This window comes from Sebastes umbrosus, chromosome 5, assembly GCF_015220745.1.
Source record: "Sebastes umbrosus isolate fSebUmb1 chromosome 5, fSebUmb1.pri, whole genome shotgun sequence".
In the NCBI taxonomy this organism is placed as follows: domain Eukaryota; kingdom Metazoa; phylum Chordata; class Actinopteri; order Perciformes; family Sebastidae; genus Sebastes; species Sebastes umbrosus.
This window is the reverse complement of record NC_051273.1, coordinates 1,981,492-2,001,448: the sequence shown is the minus strand read 5'-3', so window position 1 is coordinate 2,001,448 and position 19,957 is coordinate 1,981,492. Positions and strand designations below refer to the sequence as shown.

Genomic DNA, 19,957 nt, shown 5'->3' with positions numbered 1-19,957 from the left:
GATCTTTTTTTTCAGACATTTTTCAGATTTTTTTTTTCAGACATTCTTCTGATCATTTTTTTTTTTTTTTTTCAGATATTTTTTTTCAGACTTTTTTTGTCCGATATTTTTTTTGATCTTTTTTTAGACTTTTTTTTCGGACATTTTTTTCAGACATTTTTCAGATCTTTTTTTTCAGATCTTTTTTTCAGATCTTTTTTTTCAGACTTTTTTTGTCCGATATTTTTTTGATCTTTTCTTTCAGACTTATTTTTCTGACATTTTTTTCAGACATTTTTCAGATCTTTTTTTCAGACTTTTTTTTTTACGACATTTTTTTTTTTACATCTTTCAGACTTTTGTCAGACATTTTTCAGATCTTTTTTTTCGGCCATTTTTTCAGACTTTTTTTCATACATTTTTCAGATCTTTTTTTTCAGATCTTTTTTTCAGATCTTTTTTTTCAGACTTTTTTTCAGACTTTATTTTTTCCGTCATTTTGTTTTTACATCTTTCAGACTTTTTTGTCAGACTTTTTTGTCTGACATTTTTCAGATCTTTTTTTTCAGATTTTTTTTAGACATTTTCCAGATCTTTTTTTCAGACTTTTTTTCAGACATTTTTTTCAGACTTTTTTTTCAGACTTTTTTTTCAGACTTTTTTTTCAGACTTTTTTGTCAGACATTTTTTCAGACATTTTTTCGGACATTTTTTTCAGACATTTTTCAGATCTTTTTTTTCAGACTTTTTTCAGACTTTATTTTTTCCGACATTTTTTTTTGACATCTTTCAGACTTTTTTATCAGACATTTGTTTTCACATTTTTCAGAGTTTTTTTCAGACTTTTTTGTCCGACATTTTTCAGATCTTTTTTTTCAGACTTTTTTTCAGACATTTTTCAGATCTTTTTATTCGGACATTTTTTTCAGATATTTTTCCGACATTTTTTTCCGTCATTTTTCAGATCTTTTTTTTCAGACTTTTTTCAGACTTTATTTTTTCCGTCATTTTTTTTTGACATCTTTCAGACTTTTTTGTCAGACATTTTTTTTGACATCTTTCAGACTTTTTTTTCAGACTTTTTTGTCCGACATTTTTCAGATTTTTTTTAGACATTTTTCAGATTTTTTTTCAGACTTTTTTTCAGACTTTTTTTTCAGACTTTTTTTCAGATCTTTTTTTCAGATCTTTTTTTTCATATCTTTTTTTTCGGACATTTTTTTCAGACATTTTTCAGATCTTTTTTTTCAGACTTTTTTCAGACTTTATTTTTTCCGACATTTTTTTTTGACATCTTTCAGACTTTTTTATCAGACATTTGTTTTGACATTTTTCAGACTTTTTTTTCAGACTTTTTTGTCCGACATTTTTCAGATCTTTTTTTTCAGATTTTTTTTAGACATTTTTCAGACTTTTTTTCAGACTTTTTTTCAGACATTTTTCAGATCTTTTTTTTCGGACATTTTTTTCAGACATTTTTCCGACATTTTTTTCCGTTATTTTTCAGATCTTTTTTTTCAGACTTTTTTCAGACTTTATTTTTTCCGTCATTTTTTTTTGACATCTTTCAGACTTTTTTGTCAGACATTTTTTTTGACATCTTTCAGACTTTTTTTTCAGACTTTTTTGTCCGACATTTTTCAGATTTTTTTTAGACATTTTTCAGACTTCATTTTTTCCGACATTTTTTTTTTACATCTTTTAGATTTTTGTCAGACATTTTTTTGACATCTTTCAGACTTTTTTGTCAGACATTTTTTTTTACATCTTTCAGACTTTTTTTTCAGATTTATTTTAGACATTTTTCAGATCTTTTTTTCTGACTTTTTTTCAGACTCTTTTTTCAGACTTTTTTTCAGATCTTTTTTTTTCAGACTTTTTTTTCAGACATTTTTCAGATCTTTTTTTTCGGACATTTTTTTCAGACATTTTTCAGATCTTTTTTTCAGACTTTTTTCAGACTTTATTTTTTCCAACATTTTTTTTTCAGATCTTTTTTTCCAGATTTTTTTTAGACATTTTTCAGATTTTTTTTTCAGACTTTTTTTCAGACTTTTTTTTCAGACTTTTTCAGATCTTTTTTTTCTGACTTTGTTTTCTGACTTTTTTTTCTGACTTTTTTTTCTGACTTTTTCAGATCTTTTTTTTCGGAATTTTTTTTCAGACTTTTTTCAGACTTTATTTTTTCCAACATTTTTTTTTCAGATCTTTTTTTTCAGATTTTTTTTCAGACTTTTTTCAGATCTTTTTTTCAGACTTTTTTCAGACTATATTTTTTCCGTCATTTTTTTTTGACATCTTTCAGACTTTTTTGTCAGACATTTGTTTTTACATCTTTCAGACTTTTTTTTCAGATTTTTTTTAGACATTTTTCAGATCTTTTTTTCTGACTTTTTTTCAGACTCTTTTTTCAGACTTTTTTTCAGATCTTTTTTTTTCAGACTTTTTTTTCAGACATTTTTCAGATCTTTTTTTTCGGACATTTTTTTCAGACATTTTTCAGATCTTTTTTCAGACTTTTTTCAGACTTTATTTTTTCCAACATTTTTTTTTCAGATCTTTTTTTTCAGATTTTTTTTTAGACATTTTTCAGATTTTTTTTTCAGACTTTTTTTCAGACTTTTTTTTCAGACTTTTTCAGATCTTTTTTTTCTGACTTTGTTTTCTGACTTTGTTTTCTGACTTTTTTTTCTGACTTTTTCAGATCTTTTTTTTCGGAATTTTTTTTCAGACTTTATTTTTTCCGTCATTTTTTTTTGACATCTTTCAGACTTTTTTGTCAAACATTTGTTTTGACATTTTTTCAGATCTTTTTTTCAGATTTTTTTTAGACATTTTTCAGATTTTTTTTTCAGACTTTTTTCAGACTTTATTTTTTCCAACATTTTTTTTTCAGATCTTTTTTTTCAGATTTTTTTTAGACATTTTTCAGATTTTTTTTCAGACTTTTTTTCAGACTTTTTTTTCAGACTTTTTCAGATCTTTTTTTTCTGACTTTGTTTTCTGACTTTGTTTTCTGACTTTTTTTTCTGACTTTTTCAGATCTTTTTTTTCGGAATTTTTTTTCAGACTTTATTTTTTCCGTCATTTTTTTTTGACATCTTTCAGACTTTTTTGTCAGACATTTGTTTTGACATTTTTTCAGATCTTTTTTCAGATTTTTTTTAGACATTTTTCAGATTTTTTTTTCAGACTTTTTTCAGACTTTATTTTTTCCAACATTTTTTTTTCAGATCTTTTTTTTCAGATTTTTTTTAGACATTTTTCAGATTTTTTTTCAGACTTTTTTTCAGACTTTTTTTTCAGACTTTTTCAGATCTTTTTTTTCTGACTTTGTTTTCTGACTTTGTTTTCTGACTTTTTTTTCTGACTTTTTCAGATCTTTTTTTTCGGAATTTTTTTTCAGACTTTATTTTTTCCGTCATTTTTTTTTGACATCTTTCAGACTTTTTTGTCAGACATTTGTTTTGACATTTTTTCAGATCTTTTTTTCAGATTTTTTTTAGACATTTTTCAGATTTTTTTTTCAGACTTTTTTCAGACTTTATTTTTTCCAACATTTTTTTTTCAGATCTTTTTTTTCAGATTTTTTTTAGACATTTTTCAGATTTTTTTTTCAGACTTTTTTTCGGACATTTTTTTCAGACATTTTTCAGATCTTTTTTTCAGACTTTTTTCAGACTTTATTTTTTCCAACATTTTTTTTTCAGATCTTTTTTTTCAGATTTTTTTTAGACATTTTTCAGATTTTTTTTCAGACTTTTTTTCAGACTTTTTTTTCAGACTTTTTTTTCAGACTTTTTCAGATCTTTTTTTTCTGACTTTTTTTTCAGACTTTTTCAGATCTTTTTTTTCGGACTTTTTTTTCAGATATTTTTTCGGACATTTTTTTCAGACATTTTTCAGATCTTTTTTTTCAGACTTTTTTCAGACTTTATTTTTTCCGTCATTTTTTTTTGACATCTTTCAGACTTTTTTTGTCAGACATTTGTTTTGACATTTTTCAGATCTTTTTTTCAGATTTTTTTTAGACATTTTTCAGATTTTTTTTCAGACTTTTTTCAGACTTTATTTTTTCCAACATTTTTTTTGACATCTTTCAGACTTTTTTTTCAGATATTTTTTTCAGACATTTTTTCGGACATTTTTTTCAGACATTTTTCAGATCTTTTTTTCAGACTTTTTTCAGACTTCATTTTTTCCATCATTTTTTTTGACATCTTTCAGACTTTTTTGTCGGACATTTTTTTTGACATCTTTCAGACTTTTTTTTCAGACTTTTTTGTCCGACATTTTTCAGATCTTTTTTTCAGATTTCTTTTAGACATTTTTTCAGACTTTTTTTCAGACTTTTTTTTCAGACTTTTTCAGATCTTTTTTTTCTGACTTTGTTTTCTGACTTTGTTTTCTGACTTTTTTTTCTGACTTTTTCAGATCTTTTTTTTCGGAATTTTTTTTCAGACTTTATTTTTTCCGTCATTTTTTTTTGACATCTTTCAGACTTTTTTGTCAGACATTTGTTTTGACATTTTTTCAGATCTTTTTTTCAGATTTTTTTTAGACATTTTTCAGATTTTTTTTTCAGACTTTTTTCAGACTTTATTTTTTCCAACATTTTTTTTTCAGATCTTTTTTTTCAGATTTTTTTTAGACATTTTTCAGATTTTTTTTTCAGACTTTTTTTCGGACATTTTTTTCAGACATTTTTCAGATCTTTTTTTCAGACTTTTTTCAGACTTTATTTTTTCCAACATTTTTTTTTCAGATCTTTTTGTTCAGATTTTTTTTAGACATTTTTCAGATTTTTTTTCAGACTTTTTTTCAGACTTTTTTTTCAGACTTTTTTTTCAGACTTTTTCAGATCTTTTTTTTCTGACTTTTTTTTCAGACTTTTTCAGATCTTTTTTTTCGGACTTTTTTTTCAGATATTTTTTTTCTGACTTTGTTTTCTGACTTTTTTTTCTGACTTTTTTTTCTGACTTTTTCAGATCTTTTTTTTCGGAATTTTTTTTCAGACTTTATTTTTTCCGTCATTTTTTTTTGACATCTTTCAGACTTTTTTGTCAGACATTTGTTTTGACATTTTTTCAGATCTTTTTTTCAGATTTTTTTTTAGACATTTTTCAGATTTTTTTTTCAGACTTTTTTCAGACTTTATTTTTTCCAACATTTTTTTTTCAGATCTTTTTTTCAGATTTTTTTTTAGACATTTTTCAGATTTTTTTTTCAGACTTTTTTCAGACATTTTTCAGATCTTTTTTTCAGACTTTTTTCAGACTTTATTTTTTCCAACATTTTTTTTTCAGATCTTTTTTTTCAGATTTTTTTTAGACATTTTTCAGATTTTTTTTTCAGACTTTTTTTCAGACTTTTTTTTCAGACTTTTTTTTCAGACTTTTTCAGATCTTTTTTTCTGACTTTTTTTTCAGACTTTTTCAGATCTTTTTTTTCGGACTTTTTTTTCAGATATTTTTTCGGACATTTTTTTCAGACATTTTTCAGATCTTTTTTTTCAGACTTTTTTCAGACTTTATTTTTTCCGTCATTTTTTTTTGACATCTTTCAGACTTTTTTTGTCAGACATTTGTTTTGACATTTTTCAGATCTTTTTTTCAGATTTTTTTTAGACATTTTTCAGATTTTTTTTCAGACTTTTTTCAGACTTTATTTTTTCCAACATTTTTTTTGACATCTTTCAGACTTTTTTTTCAGATATTTTTTTCAGACATTTTTTCGGACATTTTTTTCAGACATTTTTCAGATCTTTTTTTCAGACTTTTTTCAGACTTCATTTTTTCCATCATTTTTTTTGACATCTTTCAGACTTTTTTGTCGGACATTTTTTTTGACATCTTTCAGACTTTTTTTTCAGACTTTTTTGTCCGACATTTTTCAGATCTTTTTTTCAGATTTCTTTTAGACATTTTTTCAGACTTTTTTTCAGACTTTTTTTTCAGACTTTTTTTCAGATCTTTTTTTCAGACTTTTTTTTCAGACTTTTTTGTCAGACATTTTTTCGGACTTTTTTGTCCGACATTTTTCAGATCTTTTTTTCAGATTTTTTTTAGACATTTTTCAGATTTTTTTTTCAGACTTTTTTCAGACTTTATTTTTTCCAACATTTTTTTTTCAGATCTTTTTTTTCAGATTTTTTTTAGACATTTTTCAGATTTTTTTTTCAGACTTTTTTCGGACATTTTTTTCAGACATTTTTCAGATCTTTTTTTCAGACTTTTTTCAGACTTTATTTTTTCCAACATTTTTTTTTCAGATCTTTTTTTTCAGATTTTTTTTTCAGACTTTTTTTCAGACTTTTTTTCGGACATTTTTTTCAGACATTTTTCAGATCTTTTTTTTCAGACTTTTTTCAGACTTTATTTTTTCCGTCACTTTTTTTTGACATCTTTCAGACTTTTTTGTCCGACATTTTTCAGATATTTTTTTCAGATTTTTTTCAGACATTTTTCAGATCTTTTTATCAGACTTTTTTTCAGACTTTTTTTTCAGACTTTTTTTTCAGACTTTTTTCAGACTTTATTTTTTCCGACATTTTTTTTTGACATCTTTCAGACTTTTTTGTCAGACATTTTTCAGACTGTTTTTCAGACTTTTTTTCTATGTACATTTTTTTTTACATCTGACATTCAGACTTTTTTTTCTGACTTTATTTCTTCGCTGGCTGACAGAGCCTTAGTGTTGATTAAAAATGACTGTTAGCAGGGCGGCTTGAGGGATGCCAATGTCAGTCTGTCGGACGGTGCTCCACAACTTTGGTCCAGGCTGAAATATCTCAACTATTAGACAGATTGTCATGGAAGTTTGTGCTGACATTCATGATCCATGATGAATCCTAATGACTTTGATGATCCTCTGACTGCCCCTCTAACACCACCAGCAGGTCAAAATATCCCCTTATCCTGCAGAATATCTCAACATCTACTGGATGTATTGGCACGACGTTTTGTACAGACTATCATGGTTCCCAGACAATGTATCATCATGACTTCGGTGATTCCCTGATTTTTCCACTAATGCCACCATGAGGTCCACATTTGTGGTTTTGAGTGAAACACAACAACTCTCAACAACTATTGGATGGATTGCCTTGATATTTGGTGCAGACATTTATGTTCCCCCTTAAGATAAATTGTAATAACTTTTCACCTAACACCATAATCAGGTCAAAGTTTTGATTCACAATATTTTAGTTTATATTAAAAAATCCTGCATGACATTCCCATCAGCCTCAGCTGTACTTTGAGTTTAGTGCTAAATTTCAAATGCGTGCATGCTAACATGCTAAACCATCCAATGATTACAGCCAAGTGCATAATGTTGTGTTTGCCTTGGCCTCAGCTTACACCAATAATTGTTGAATTGTTGACACATCTAATACAAATCCACATGAAGGTGATTCAAAAACCTGTGGTACAATCCAAACATTCATTATCCAAACACAGTCATAGGATGAGTGTCTGTCTCCAAGCAAATGAGAACACCCCAAAGGCGTACAGTAAGTCATGCTGCAGTCTACCATACTCTACAGTCAATATTAGCTTCTGTAAGAGGTTACACATTTCATTTAATTATTGATAAATTCATGTTGCTCCAGCAGATCGTCTCAATCTGGTGGAGCGGACTGCTGCCTTTTGTTTTCTCATCTGAGGCACTTGTCATGATAAAGGCTAAACTGAGACTGAAAATGGCAGATGTAAAGCCCGCTGTGCTCATCTTCATCTGTTTCATGCTGCTTCACGGTAAGACGGGAAGACATTTGACTATCCATGAGCAAAGAAGATAATCTGTTAAAGTTAAGTTGGTAGTTAAGGGGGCACTTCAGTTACTTCTGGTCCTGTACAGTACAGTGGGAACCTCTTTCAAATAATAATGATAAAGATTTATTAAAATGTATCATCAGGTTTGTTGTCAGAAGATACTAAACTATAAACTAAAGTCAAATACAATTAAATGATTGCCTTTTCTCACTTTATACATAAATATAGTTATGAGACACAAGAAAACAAACAGATTAATATACAGTATGTCATCAGTTTATAACAGCTACCTGGCACATTGATTAATACTATTTCAGTCCTTGTTTCTATGAATTAGTCATTCAATATTTCCAGCTTTTACTTTCCAAAAGAAAATCAAGGAATTCATCTGTTTATTTTGGATATTAAAAGATTATCAGAGTTATCAGGCACATATGTGATTTATAAAAGCAGTACTACCTATCTTCTAATACAGCACCCTTTATAAATAAAATACAAAATTAAATTGCATTTATTTTATTAACTATTTTGGGGGCATTTTTATGTCTTTATTATTGACAGAAGGGAGATGCAGCAAAGGTCAAAACTCATAACTAATGTGTCATTTACTAATAGACCAGTTACAAGCCATTTATGTATTAGTGCATTATTCTCCTACCATAATGCAGAAACCGAGAACGGCCACGGTTGCAGTAATACGGTTGAACTATCTCACAAATGTTGTTTTCTACTTTCTCTTTAAACTCAGATTTTGTAGCAGCATTGAACTGCACCAACCCGACTCCTGAATCTTTGTTCGGTGCACTTGAGAAGAATTTATTCCCTAAAAAACTACTACGACCTGTAAAAAGCTTTTCAATTCCAATTAACATAACCATCGGTATCACTGTGGTGGGAATAATAGGAGTGGTGAGTCTACACAAACACCTATTCATGCCTGCACATGAGCATGCACAACTTCATTTGCTTTTTTTTTAACAGTCATTGATCCAAATTGATAATTAACCTGTATAACAGGTTCTAATTCATTTAAACATATGTTTCATCCACAGAATGAAAAATCCCAGACCATGACAACACTCATTTGGCAAGTTCTGGTAAGTTCTCAGGGCAATTAAATCCACTATGTGCAGATTTTTTATGTGATTACATCATCTTTATTAATATTTCATTAGTGACACAGCTGAAATGGATGGCATTTTCTTCGTTGTACATCCCGTCTGTGTTGCTCTGTTTAATGTAGGAGTGGGATATCGAAGGACTGAGCTGGGATGAGGAGGAATGTGGAACTAAAAGAGTCTCTGTCCCTCGAGAACTGCTTTGGGTCCCAGACGTCCATATCGCAGAGTTGTACGTTAAAAGGATGTACAGTAGTCTGTGAACTTTTTAAAGTAAAAACCTGAAATATCAGCAGCTGGAAAGCAAACTTAAATGCTGTAAACCTGAGAGGAGAGAGGTAAACCTCCATGCAGGTATACAGTATTACAGGTGTTTGGTACAATGGAGCTTAAAGGAATCTACTTTGTTCCTCATTTTATGCAAAAATTATAATTTTTTTAAGTATAAAAAGACCAACTCATTTTAGTTAAACATATAATACAAATTTGAATTTCTTTGTATTCCTCTCTCCTTTTAAAATATCTATTCATTTGTTAATTAACAATTAAAATGTTTTTTTTTCTCCACTCTATTCCAGCATGGACGAGGACAATTCTCCCCAAACTCCGTATGTCTACTTATACAACACAGGTCATGTTTATGATGATAAGCCGATCAGAGTGGTCAGCTCCTGCCGATTAGTAATCTATACCTTTCCCTTCGATGTCCAAAACTGCACTCTGACCTTTGGATCATATCTACATTTTGGTAAGCTTGCTTAAATATAAAATACAGTTCTTAAAAAGTCTGACCTTTTAAAGGGACTGTTTGTAACTTTCTAAGCGTATAAATGTAGCGGGTCGGCACACATGCGCGCTCGCATATGTGCGCTCGCGTGTGGCCACTGTCTCGTCTCCTCTGCCTGCTCGCCTTCACTCAGACAGCGCGCGCGTTCTCGCGTACTCGCTCCACCTCTAGACGTGAACGCGCGCTCACTCCACACTGCAGAAGAGTTAGTTTAGCTCTGAGAATATCTAGTGAATGTTCAGTGGACGTTTGTGCAGAAATAACTGCTGCAGCTCCTCCAGACCAACAGAGGTTTCCCGTGTCTTGGGAAGTAACGGGGCTCCGCAGAGAGAAACGTTACCGTCTCGTTACCGACCGGTTGCCGGTGTCTTCCTGCTCTCTCCGGCTGCGGGCGGAAGGAGACGAGTTTCTCGCTGCGGAGCCCCGCTGCCTGAGCCTGCACTGAGGCAGGAGAAGCAAACACAGTATCAGCATTGATTCATGGAGAGACCTTCGTCTGGTCAGCTAACATTACTGCCAAGCAGCTGAAATATAGAGTGATATTGTGCTTTTAGCTGACGTGTGTCGCCTCACTGTTTTGAGCGATGCTCGTTCATGTCCATTTAGAGCGAGCACAAGCACGAGCCCGACGCTGACTTTCGTTGATTTCACAGCCACAGGTGTCGCTGTTAAGAAGCATTTCTGAAAGTTACAAATAGTCCCTTTTTAACTGCATGACTTGGGTGGAGAGTTTGTCAGACTTTAACAGGGAATGCATTTTTTTTTTTTAAATCTCCACAGGCTAAAATGCAGTTTTGTATACTACATAATGTCTGATGTGACAGTGATTGGAGTTGAAGTGTTGAAGTGTTGACTGGAGATTGTGTGTGACACAAGGTTACTCTAGGCCTCAGTTTTTTCAGATCATTTGACAATTTCAACGGTGAAAAGCCCTTTAAAGTGTTCAAATATTCCAACGTGTATGGATGGATATTAAAGGCAGGGTTGGTAAAGATTTGTAGAAACAGCTTCATTACATCCTGACAGCAATCAATAAATCAAATGCTCTGACAAAATAAATTATAAAATCCGGTATCTGTGGCTGTCGCAGGACTGTAATAAACCCGTCCAATCATTTCATTCAGCCCGAATGTAATGATTGGACGAACTACCTGTCTGCCTGCCTGCGTGCTCTCTGCCCACACAAACTCATTGCGTGTCACCGGAGTCTTCCACCAGATGCTAGTTTGAAATCTATGAGTACTAACAATAGCCATGTTTGCCGTTCACGTTCATTATGATATGTTTACGATGGTAATGATAATAGTGGGGGAGTGGCTTTGGATGGAGGCTTGGAGTGGCAGGTTTTCAGTGTTGCTGACTTGGCGACTTTCTCTCTAGATTAAGGGACTTTTGGAGCTAGTCAGCAGCTAAAGCTGCTAGTTACTTTCATTGGAAAGGAGTTGGCTGCCTTTAAAATAAAACTTCACTTGTGGCATCTCTAACATAACTAAAAACAAAACTCTGCAATTAAATGTTATTCAAGCTGCAGACATAAGGATGATTCAAGGCGCCACATCTGAAGAGATCCTGGAGGAGTCCCAAGATGTGTTGGAGACCAACGGGGAGTGGGAGCTCGCAGGTATCAGTGTAATTCCTTCTACCCTGGATTTAGAGGAGGGAAGCTTCTCTGAGATTGAATACTACGTAAGTATACAATGTACAGCTCTGGAAAAAATTAAGAGACCACTTCAAAATTATCAGTTTCTCTGGTTTTACTATTTATTGGTATGTGTTTGAGTAAAATGAAATTTTTTGTTATATTCTATAAACTACTGACAACATTTCTCCCAAATTTCAAATAAAAATATTGTCATTTAGAGCATTTATTTGCAGAAAATGACAAATGGTCAAAATAACAAAAAAGATGCAGTGTTTTCAGATCTGGAATAATGCAAAGAAAACAAGTTCATATTAATTTTGAAACAACACAATACTAATGTTTTAACTTAGGAAGAGTTCAGAAATCAATATTTGGTGGAATAACCTTGATTTACAATCACAGCTTTCATGCGTCTTGGCATGCTCTCCACCAGGCTTTCACATTGCTGTTGGGTGACTTTATGCCACTTCTGGCGCAAAAATTCAAGCAGCTGGGCTTTGTTTGAGGGCTTATGACCATCCATCTTCCTCTTGATCACATTCCAGAGGTTTTCAATGGGATTCAGGTCTGGAGATTGGGCTGGCCATGACAGGGTCCTGATCTGGTGGTCCTTCATCCACACCTTCACTGACCTGGCTGTGTGGCATGGAGCACTGTCCTGCTGGAAAAAACACTCCTCAGAGTTGGGGAACATTGTGTTAACCTGCTGAGACAAACAGGAGTGACTGGGCTGTCTGTCCCACATCTCAGTAGTTTGCCAGTTGTAATGCATGATTTTGTTGTTCGCCAACGTTCATAGTAGTTACACTAATAACTAATATATACATTTATTCTGTGGTGTTTTATTAAAGTAAAAATGTGAAAATGCCATACACATCACTTCAAAAAAATGTCAGCATTTATAGCATAACACACTTCCAATGTGACAAGAAACCTAAGGTGAATCATGTTGCATCCAAATTCAGAAAGAAATGAAGCTAAATGTTCAAAATGTGATGTTGAGGCGTTGTACCCATCTCTTCCCAAGATCCTTCTGAGACGTAGGCCACTCCTCTACGTGGTGAACCTCCTGATCCCTAGCTGCTTCCTCGTCACAGTGGACCTCTTCAGCTTCATGCTGCCTCCCCATAGCGTGGACCGTTCCTCCTTCAAGATGACCCTCATCCTGGGCTACACCGTCTTCCTGCTCATCATGAACGATTTGCTGCCTGTCACTGGGGAGACAACACCTCTCATCAGTGAGTGACACCTGTGATAGTGTTACTTATTTTATTCCTGAGAAGGTTGAAGAACATACATACTCATTCTTTATGAAATTCATTGCTGCATGTGATTTTAAAGCTAAGAGCTGCTTAGTTTAGCCACACACTTGTACTCAGGCAACAACCTCCGGGTCTGAAAAGTGAAGCAAATGCGGAAGTGCTTTAAACTTGTATTCTTTCTAAAAGCCAGCAGGGGGCGACTCCTCTGGTTGCAAAAAGAAGTCTGATTGTATAGAAGTCTATGAGAAAATGACTCTACTTCTCACTTGATTTATTACCTCAGTAAACATTGTAAACATGAGTTTATGGTCTCAATCACTAGTTTCAAGTCTTCTTCAATACAGCATGATGTTCATTTAGTGAATTATGGTCCCATTTAGAGTAGAATAAACGATAAAGCAGGGTATGCTTTAGAGTGTGTCTACTTTGTGGCTGACAGGTCGCTACCACGGCGTTGTCCGGTCTGGGAGTTGTATGTGTTTTCATCTTAGAACTTTAACCTTTTCACAGTGTGTTTTCAGTTCATTAAAGTTAATAATAACCTTCTTGGTTGCCTAAATATGCCTTATTCAGCGTTCGGTTGTACTTAGTTCCACCCTCAGGTGTCACTTCTGGTTGCAAAAAAACAAAATAGCGACTGCCAAAAACCAAGATCAGCCAAAAAACAGCCAAAATGACGAACTCCAAAATGCCGACCTTCAAAACATGGATGTATAAAGAGAACTTGATACAGCGTTGGAGGCGGGGCCTCGTTCATTCCTATGAAAGTTCCTATGGAGTTCGCCACTGACAAGTTGCATACTGTCTAAATGCTTTAGCTTAACTTATAGAAATATAGTTGGCCTAAAACTGAAATTTGGACAAAATGCTTGCTGCACATGTAGGCATACTGAGCATCGGGATCAGGTTTTCCCATTCCTCCTGCTGATGCGTCACATCTTCCTTCCTCTCCGCTTTTGTCTTCTTAATAGCTCTATTTTTCCATTCGGCAGCTTCTAAAAACTTCTGAGTTCTGGGTTCTTTACCCTGTTGGTAGTACATCCCACCACACAGCAGCTTTTATGCATTTTTCTGTTGTTTGTAAGCTGACAGAATTGAAAGGAGGCACCTTCACACAATACAAAGTCAATGGAGAGCGATGAATTGTTTTCCCCTCCGGTGTGGGTGGGACTTAATTGAGCTCCGTCTCTTACTGCAGGCAAGTGAACAACTCAGTGGCAATGTCAACAAGGGAGGAAAGTGTTTATTATGAAGTTTCTGAATATGGACTATTGCCTCAAGTTGCATTAAAGTTTGTACTACTTTTTGGAGTCTAAAATAATTATATTGATAATATTCTATAATCCAATTGTGTGTGTGTATTGTGCAATCTGTCCTGAAGTTTGTTATGTGCTGCTGAATTGCATGGCAACCTCTTTTATCCTGTTTACTCTGCAACCTTGGTTATGTTCTGTCTTCTGGGCTGCAGCCTTGTGTTGTCAGAGCAGTGTCGCTCATTTGGAGAACAGCTCAGTGCGTAAGCAGTACGTAGTGTGTGTACGTAGCAAGTGTTTGGTCGAGCAAGAGAGTGACGGCGAATGCAGTGTAAGTGGACAAATGTTAGTGATTGGAGCAGAGGGGAGTTTAACGGTAAAGTTATCTGGTGGTACTATACAGTCAGTGAGGATAGCGGTTTGTGCATAAATATACTGAAGTTCCTCAAGACCAAGATACGTTTCCTGTGTCTGGTTTCCCAGCTTCTGGGTGGAGCGAGGGGGCTTATTGTTGTCCACATTTGTTTTGTCTAAAATATTGATTTTTTTTTATGTAAACTGGAAAAACAAAGTTCGGAAACTTGTGTTTGGTGGATTATTTCTCTGTTGTTACAATGCTAATGGTCATTGTATTTTACATCGTTGGAAAGCCTGTTTATTTACCTTCACAATGATGTCCAACTTGTAAGGATCATGCATTTGTGGGATGAGCAGCACAGCTGATTATGTGGGGAGCGCCCAAGAAAAATTTGCCAAAATGCTCCGTCAATGGTAAACAGTGTATTCTCCTGTTGGTATTGACTCTTGTTTTGAGTTGTTTGGTGGATTGGAAGGAATGAACTCTTTATCAGTAACAAGGAACAAACGAGACATATTTGCAATTTTACACTTTATTCATTTAATACAATATGTCAGGAGCCTCAGTAGCGGGTGGAAGATCCATACGCAGCCACAACAGCCTGGCACCTCCTCCTCATGCTGGTCACCAACCTGGTCACACGTTGCTGTGGGATGGCGTTCCATTCCTCAACCAGGATTCATTGCAGGTCAGCCAGCGTGGTTGTGTTGATCACTCTAACACGTACAGCACGCCTAAGCTGATCCCACAAGTGTTGAATTGGGTTGAGGTGTGGACTCTTGGCAGGCCGTTCCATTCTCTCTACTCCCACATTGTGGAGGTAGTCTGTGATAACCCTGGCTCTGTGGGGGCGAGCGTTGTCATCTTGGAGGATGAAGTTAGGTCCCAGATTGTAGAGACATGGGATCGCCACTGGCTGCAGAATCTCATCAATATCTCACTGCATTGAGATGGCCTTCAATGATGACAAGCCTTGTTTTGCCAGTAAGGGAGATGCCGCCCCACACCATGACACTGCCCCCACCAAAAGCTGTTACTCCATCGGTTCAACAATCAGCATAGCGTTCTCCACGTCGTCTCCATACTTTGACCCTGCCATCCAACTTTCGCAGACAGAACCTGGACTCATCACTGAACATGACATTCCCCTACATGTTCAGGTTCCATTCTCTGTGTTGTCGACACCAGCGCAAATGGGCCTGACGGTGAAGGGCAGTCATTGCAGGCTTCCTGGTAGTCTTATGAGAATACACAGAGCATTTTGGCAAATTTATTTTGGGCACTACCCACATAATCAGCTGTGCTGCTCATCCCACAAATGCATGATCCTTACAAGTTGGACATCATTGTGAAGGTAAATAAACAGGCTTTCCAACGATGTAAAATACAATGCCAACTAGCATTGTAACAACAGAGAAATAATCCACCAAACACAAGTTTCCGAACTTTGTTTTTCCAGTATATGTTTAGATTCAGTGAGACTTATGCTCAGTGGGGATGTCATTATCCCGATGTCCATCGCGAATAAATGCCCAAAAATCGGCTCAGAAATCATAGAAAAAAGACGCTTATCATAACTCTGCTAAAAGCTAATTCGTCAGACTTTTCATAGTGCTAATTTGCCAAAATGTAAAAAAAAAAATGGGCTAAAAAAAGAAAGGGTTCAAGTTGTCACCCACAGCTAACTCACTACTTGTACTTCCTGTTTACATACCCCAAAGCCCCCAATGAATGGGAACTGTAGTGGCAAAAGCTTCAAGTTTTGAGATGATTATCCGCAACGGAAGTAGGACAATTACTGAGGCTTAGTGTGACACTGATATTTACCCTGTGTAGGAAACCTATACATACAGACTAAAGAGTAAACAATGTCAATTTAAGTTTGCACATTTTTGCCCGGGGGGGTGATGGGTTCAACATCCTCCACCAGAATGAATAACAGGTCTCTTAAGTTTTAATGTAAAGAGCATTTCCCAAATGAGATCATAACCGGGATATGACTGAAGTTGGTTAAAAAGGTTGCCTACTTAAAGAAAAAGTGTACTGAATCCTCCCTGTTCTCTTTCCTGCAGACGTTTTCTTCTCCATCAGTCTCGCTCTGATGGTGGCCAGCCTGTTGGAGACCGTGTTTATCACTAATATCCAGTACAGCTCCAGCCAGTACAGTGCGGTGCCTCACTGGCTCAGTGTCCTCGTGCTACGATATCTAGCTGTTGTAGTTTGTCTCCCTCGAAAGACAAAGAGCAACCGAAAAACTGTCTTCCTCAACCCATCTGCTACAGGTATATTATTATTTGTATTATTATTAAGTCCTGTCTATCACAATACTTGTTGGCACCTGACTCACGTTGGTGGGAACTTGAGGTATGTCCTGCACAGTGGACCTGAAAGGTTACACATTCTAACTCACACTGGCTCCGCTCTCTAGTGGACACTATGGGTAATACTCTATTGGATAACCTAATATAGGTGAAATATTTTTGTTTAAAGCTTATTTTGTATATTGTATATTCTTAAAATTTAAATTTTTTTTAATTCTATTTTATTCTAACGTTTTTATCTATTTTGTTATTATACTGTTTGACTTGCACCAACATAACCAAAGCAAATTCTTAGTGTAAATCTCTTACACCTGGCAATAAACACAATTCTGATTCTGATATATATTTTGAATTGAATTTGAAGATTTTGAAGTTTTATATGATTGGTATTTAGCTATTTTAAATACATTAGAATTCAAACAAGCTGTTCTTTGTTTTTGACAGAAACAGCAAAAATTTTGAGCATCACCAACATCTCAGCGATTGATCTTCAGCGCGTCACTGGTGATACACCTCCTGAGAAACCCTCTCCGACCCCTCCGGAGCCGGCCCTGGAGGAACTGAGGAAACTGAGCAGAGATCTCATAGCCATCCGCCTCCAGATGGACAAACATTTCCAGGGGAGCAAAACTTCGCAGGAATGGCAAATGATCGGGATAGTCATCGACCGCCTGCTGTTCGGCTGGTACATTGTCTTCATCCTTGTCAGCTTCATCACCATCATATGTATCTGGACCTGGAACAACTCGTATGCAGCATGATATAACTAGAGGGTTAAAAACCCTGAAACGTTGGTAGAACTGTATTTGTCAGAGTAACTGCTGTTGCTCTTTTGAGTCAAATTTTTAACAAGAACCTGAAAGGTTTTTAGGAAAAGTAGAAAAAAAAAAAAAAAAAATGTCTGAAAAAAGTTTGAAAAATGTTGGAAACCAAAAGTTTAAACAATGTCTGAAAAGTTAAAAAAAAAAAAAAAAAAAAAAAGTCTGCAAAAAATGTCTGAAAAACTAAGTTTGAAAAATGCTGGAAAAATGCTGAAAAAAAAGTCTGAAAAAAAAAGTTTGAAAAATGTCTGGAAAACAAAAGTCTAAATGTCTGAAAAAGGTAAAAAAAATAAATAAATAAAAGACTCTGAAAAATGCCTGAAAACAAAAAGTTTGAAAAATGTCTGAAAAAAAGTTTGAAAAATGTTGGAAAAACAAAAGTCTAAACAATGTCTGAAAAAGGTAAAAAAAAAAATAAAAATGTCTGAAAAAAAGTCTGAAAAAAAAAGTTTGAAAAATGTCTGGAAAATAAAAGTCTAAACAATGTCTGAAAAAGGTAAAAACAACAAAAAAAAAAGTCTGAAAAAATGTCTGAAAAAAAAGTTTGAAAAATGTTGGAAAACAAGTCTGAAAAAATGTTTTTAGGAAAATTAAAAAAAAAAAAAAAAAAAAAAAACATCTGAAAAATGTCTGAAAAAAAAAGTTTGAAAAATGTCTGGAAAACAAGTCTAAACAATGTCTGAAAAAGGTAAAAAAAAAAAAAAAAAAAAAGTCTGGAAAAAATGTCTGAAAAACAAAAGTCTAAACAATGTCTGAAAAAGGTAAAAAAAAAAAAAAAATAAAAATGTCTGAAAAAAAGTCTGAAAAAAAAAGTTTGAAAAATGTCTGGAAAATAAAAGTCTAAACAATGTCTGAAAAAGGTAAAAACAACAAAAAAAAAAAGTCTGAAAAAATGTCTGAAAAAAAAGTTTGAAAAATGTTGGAAAACAAAAGTCTAAATGTCTGAAAAAGGTAAAAAAAAATAAATAAATAAAAGACTCTGAAAAATGCCTGAAAACAAAAAGTTTGAAAAATGTCTGAAAAAAAGTTTGAAAAATGTTGGAAAAACAAAAGTCTAAACAATGTCTGAAAAAGGTAAAAAAAAAAAAAAAATAAAAATGTCTGAAAAAAAGTCTGAAAAAAAAAGTTTGAAAAATGTCTGGAAAATAAAAGTCTAAACAATGTCTGAAAAAGGTAAAAACAACAAAAAAAAAGTCTGAAAAAATGTCTGAAAAAAAAGTTTGAAAAATGTTGGAAAACAAGTCTGAAAAAATGTTTTTAGGCAAAGTAAAAAAAAAAAAAAAAAAAAAAACATCTGAAAAATGTCTGAAAAAAAAAGTTTGAAAAATGTCTGGAAAACAAAAGTCTAAACAATGTCTGAAAAAGGTAAAAAAAAAAAAAAAAAAAAAATCTGGAAAAAATGTCTGAAAAACAAAAGTCTAAACAATGTCTGAAAAAGGTAAAAAAAAAAAAAAAATAAAAATGTCTGAAAAAAAGTCTGAAAAAAAAAGTTTGAAAAATGTCTGGAAAATAAAAGTCTAAACAATGTCTGAAAAAGGTAAAAACAACAAAAAAAAAGTCTGAAAAAATGTCTGAAAAAAAAGTTTGAAAAATGTTGGAAAACAAAAGTCTAAATGTCTGAAAAAGGTAAAAAAAAATAAATAAATAAAAGACTGAAAAATGCCTGAAAACAAAAAGTTTGAAAAATGTCTGAAAAAAAGTTTGAAAAATGTTGGAAAAACAAAAGTCTAAACAATGTCTGAAAAAGGTAAAAAAAAAAAAAATAAATAAAAATGTCTGAAAAAAAGTCTGAAAAAAAAAGTTTGAAAAATGTCTGGAAAATAAAAGTCTAAACAATGTCTGAAAAAGGTAAAAACAACAAAAAAAAGTCTGAAAAAATGTCTGAAAAAAAAGTTTGAAAAATGTTGGAAAACAAGTCTGAAAAAATGTTTTTAGGCAAAGTAAAAAAAAAAAAAAAAAAAACATCTGAAAAATGTCTGAAAAAAAAAGTTTGAAAAATGTCTGGAAAACAAGTCTAAACAATGTCTGAAAAAGGTAAAAAAAAAAAAAAAAAAAAGTCTGGAAAAAATGTCTGAAAAACAAAAGTCTAAACAATGTCTGAAAAAGGTAAAAAAAAAAAAAAAATAAAAATGTCTGAAAAAAAGTCTGAAAAAAAAGTTTGAAAAATGTCTGGAAAATAAAAGTCTAAACAATGTCTGAAAAAGGTAAAAACAACAAAAAAAAAAGTCTGAAAAAATGTCTGAAAAAAAAGTTTGAAAAATGTTGGAAAACAAAAGTCTAAATGTCTGAAAAAGGTAAAAAAAATAAATAAATAAAAGACTGAAAAATGCCTGAAAACAAAAAGTTTGAAAAATGTCTGAAAAAAAGTTTGAAAAATGTTGGAAAAACAAAAGTCTAAACAATGTCTGAAAAAGGTAAAAAAAAAAAAATAAATAAAAATGTCTGAAAAAAAGTCTGAAAAAAAAAGTTTGAAAAATGTCTGGAAAATAAAAGTCTAAACAATGTCTGAAAAAGGTAAAAACAACAAAAAAAAAAGTCTGAAAAAATGTCTGAAAAAAAAGTTTGAAAAATGTTGGAAAACAAGTCTGAAAAAATGTTTTTAGGCAAATTAAAAAAAAAAAAAAAAAAAAAACATCTGAAA

General features: G+C 32.8%; 1 protein-coding gene across 1 annotated transcript; it reads left to right on the top strand.

Moving 5' to 3' along the window:
- The first annotated feature begins 7,681 nt into the window (after positions 1-7,681).
- On the top strand, positions 7,682-17,366 carry LOC119488742 (5-hydroxytryptamine receptor 3A-like). The gene is made up of 9 exons (XM_037770627.1): positions 7,682-7,736; positions 8,503-8,663; positions 8,807-8,851; positions 8,998-9,104; positions 9,451-9,620; positions 11,185-11,345; positions 12,329-12,539; positions 16,247-16,456; positions 16,940-17,366. Exons 1-9 carry the CDS (start codon positions 7,682-7,684, stop codon positions 17,254-17,256), a joined length of 1,437 nt encoding a protein of 478 aa, XP_037626555.1. The 3' UTR covers positions 17,257-17,366.
- Positions 17,367-19,957: the final 2,591 nt, after the last annotated feature.

Coding starts and splice junctions, on each gene's coding strand:
- LOC119488742 (XM_037770627.1), top strand. CDS start 7,682: ATGGCAGATGTAAAGCCCGCTGTGCTCATCTTCATCTGTTTCATGCTG. Junction 7,737..8,502: donor CTGTTTCATGCTGCTTCACG/GTAAGACGGGAA, acceptor CTTTAAACTCAG/ATTTTGTAGCAGCATTGAAC. Junction 8,664..8,806: donor TGGTGGGAATAATAGGAGTG/GTGAGTCTACAC, acceptor TTTCATCCACAG/AATGAAAAATCCCAGACCAT.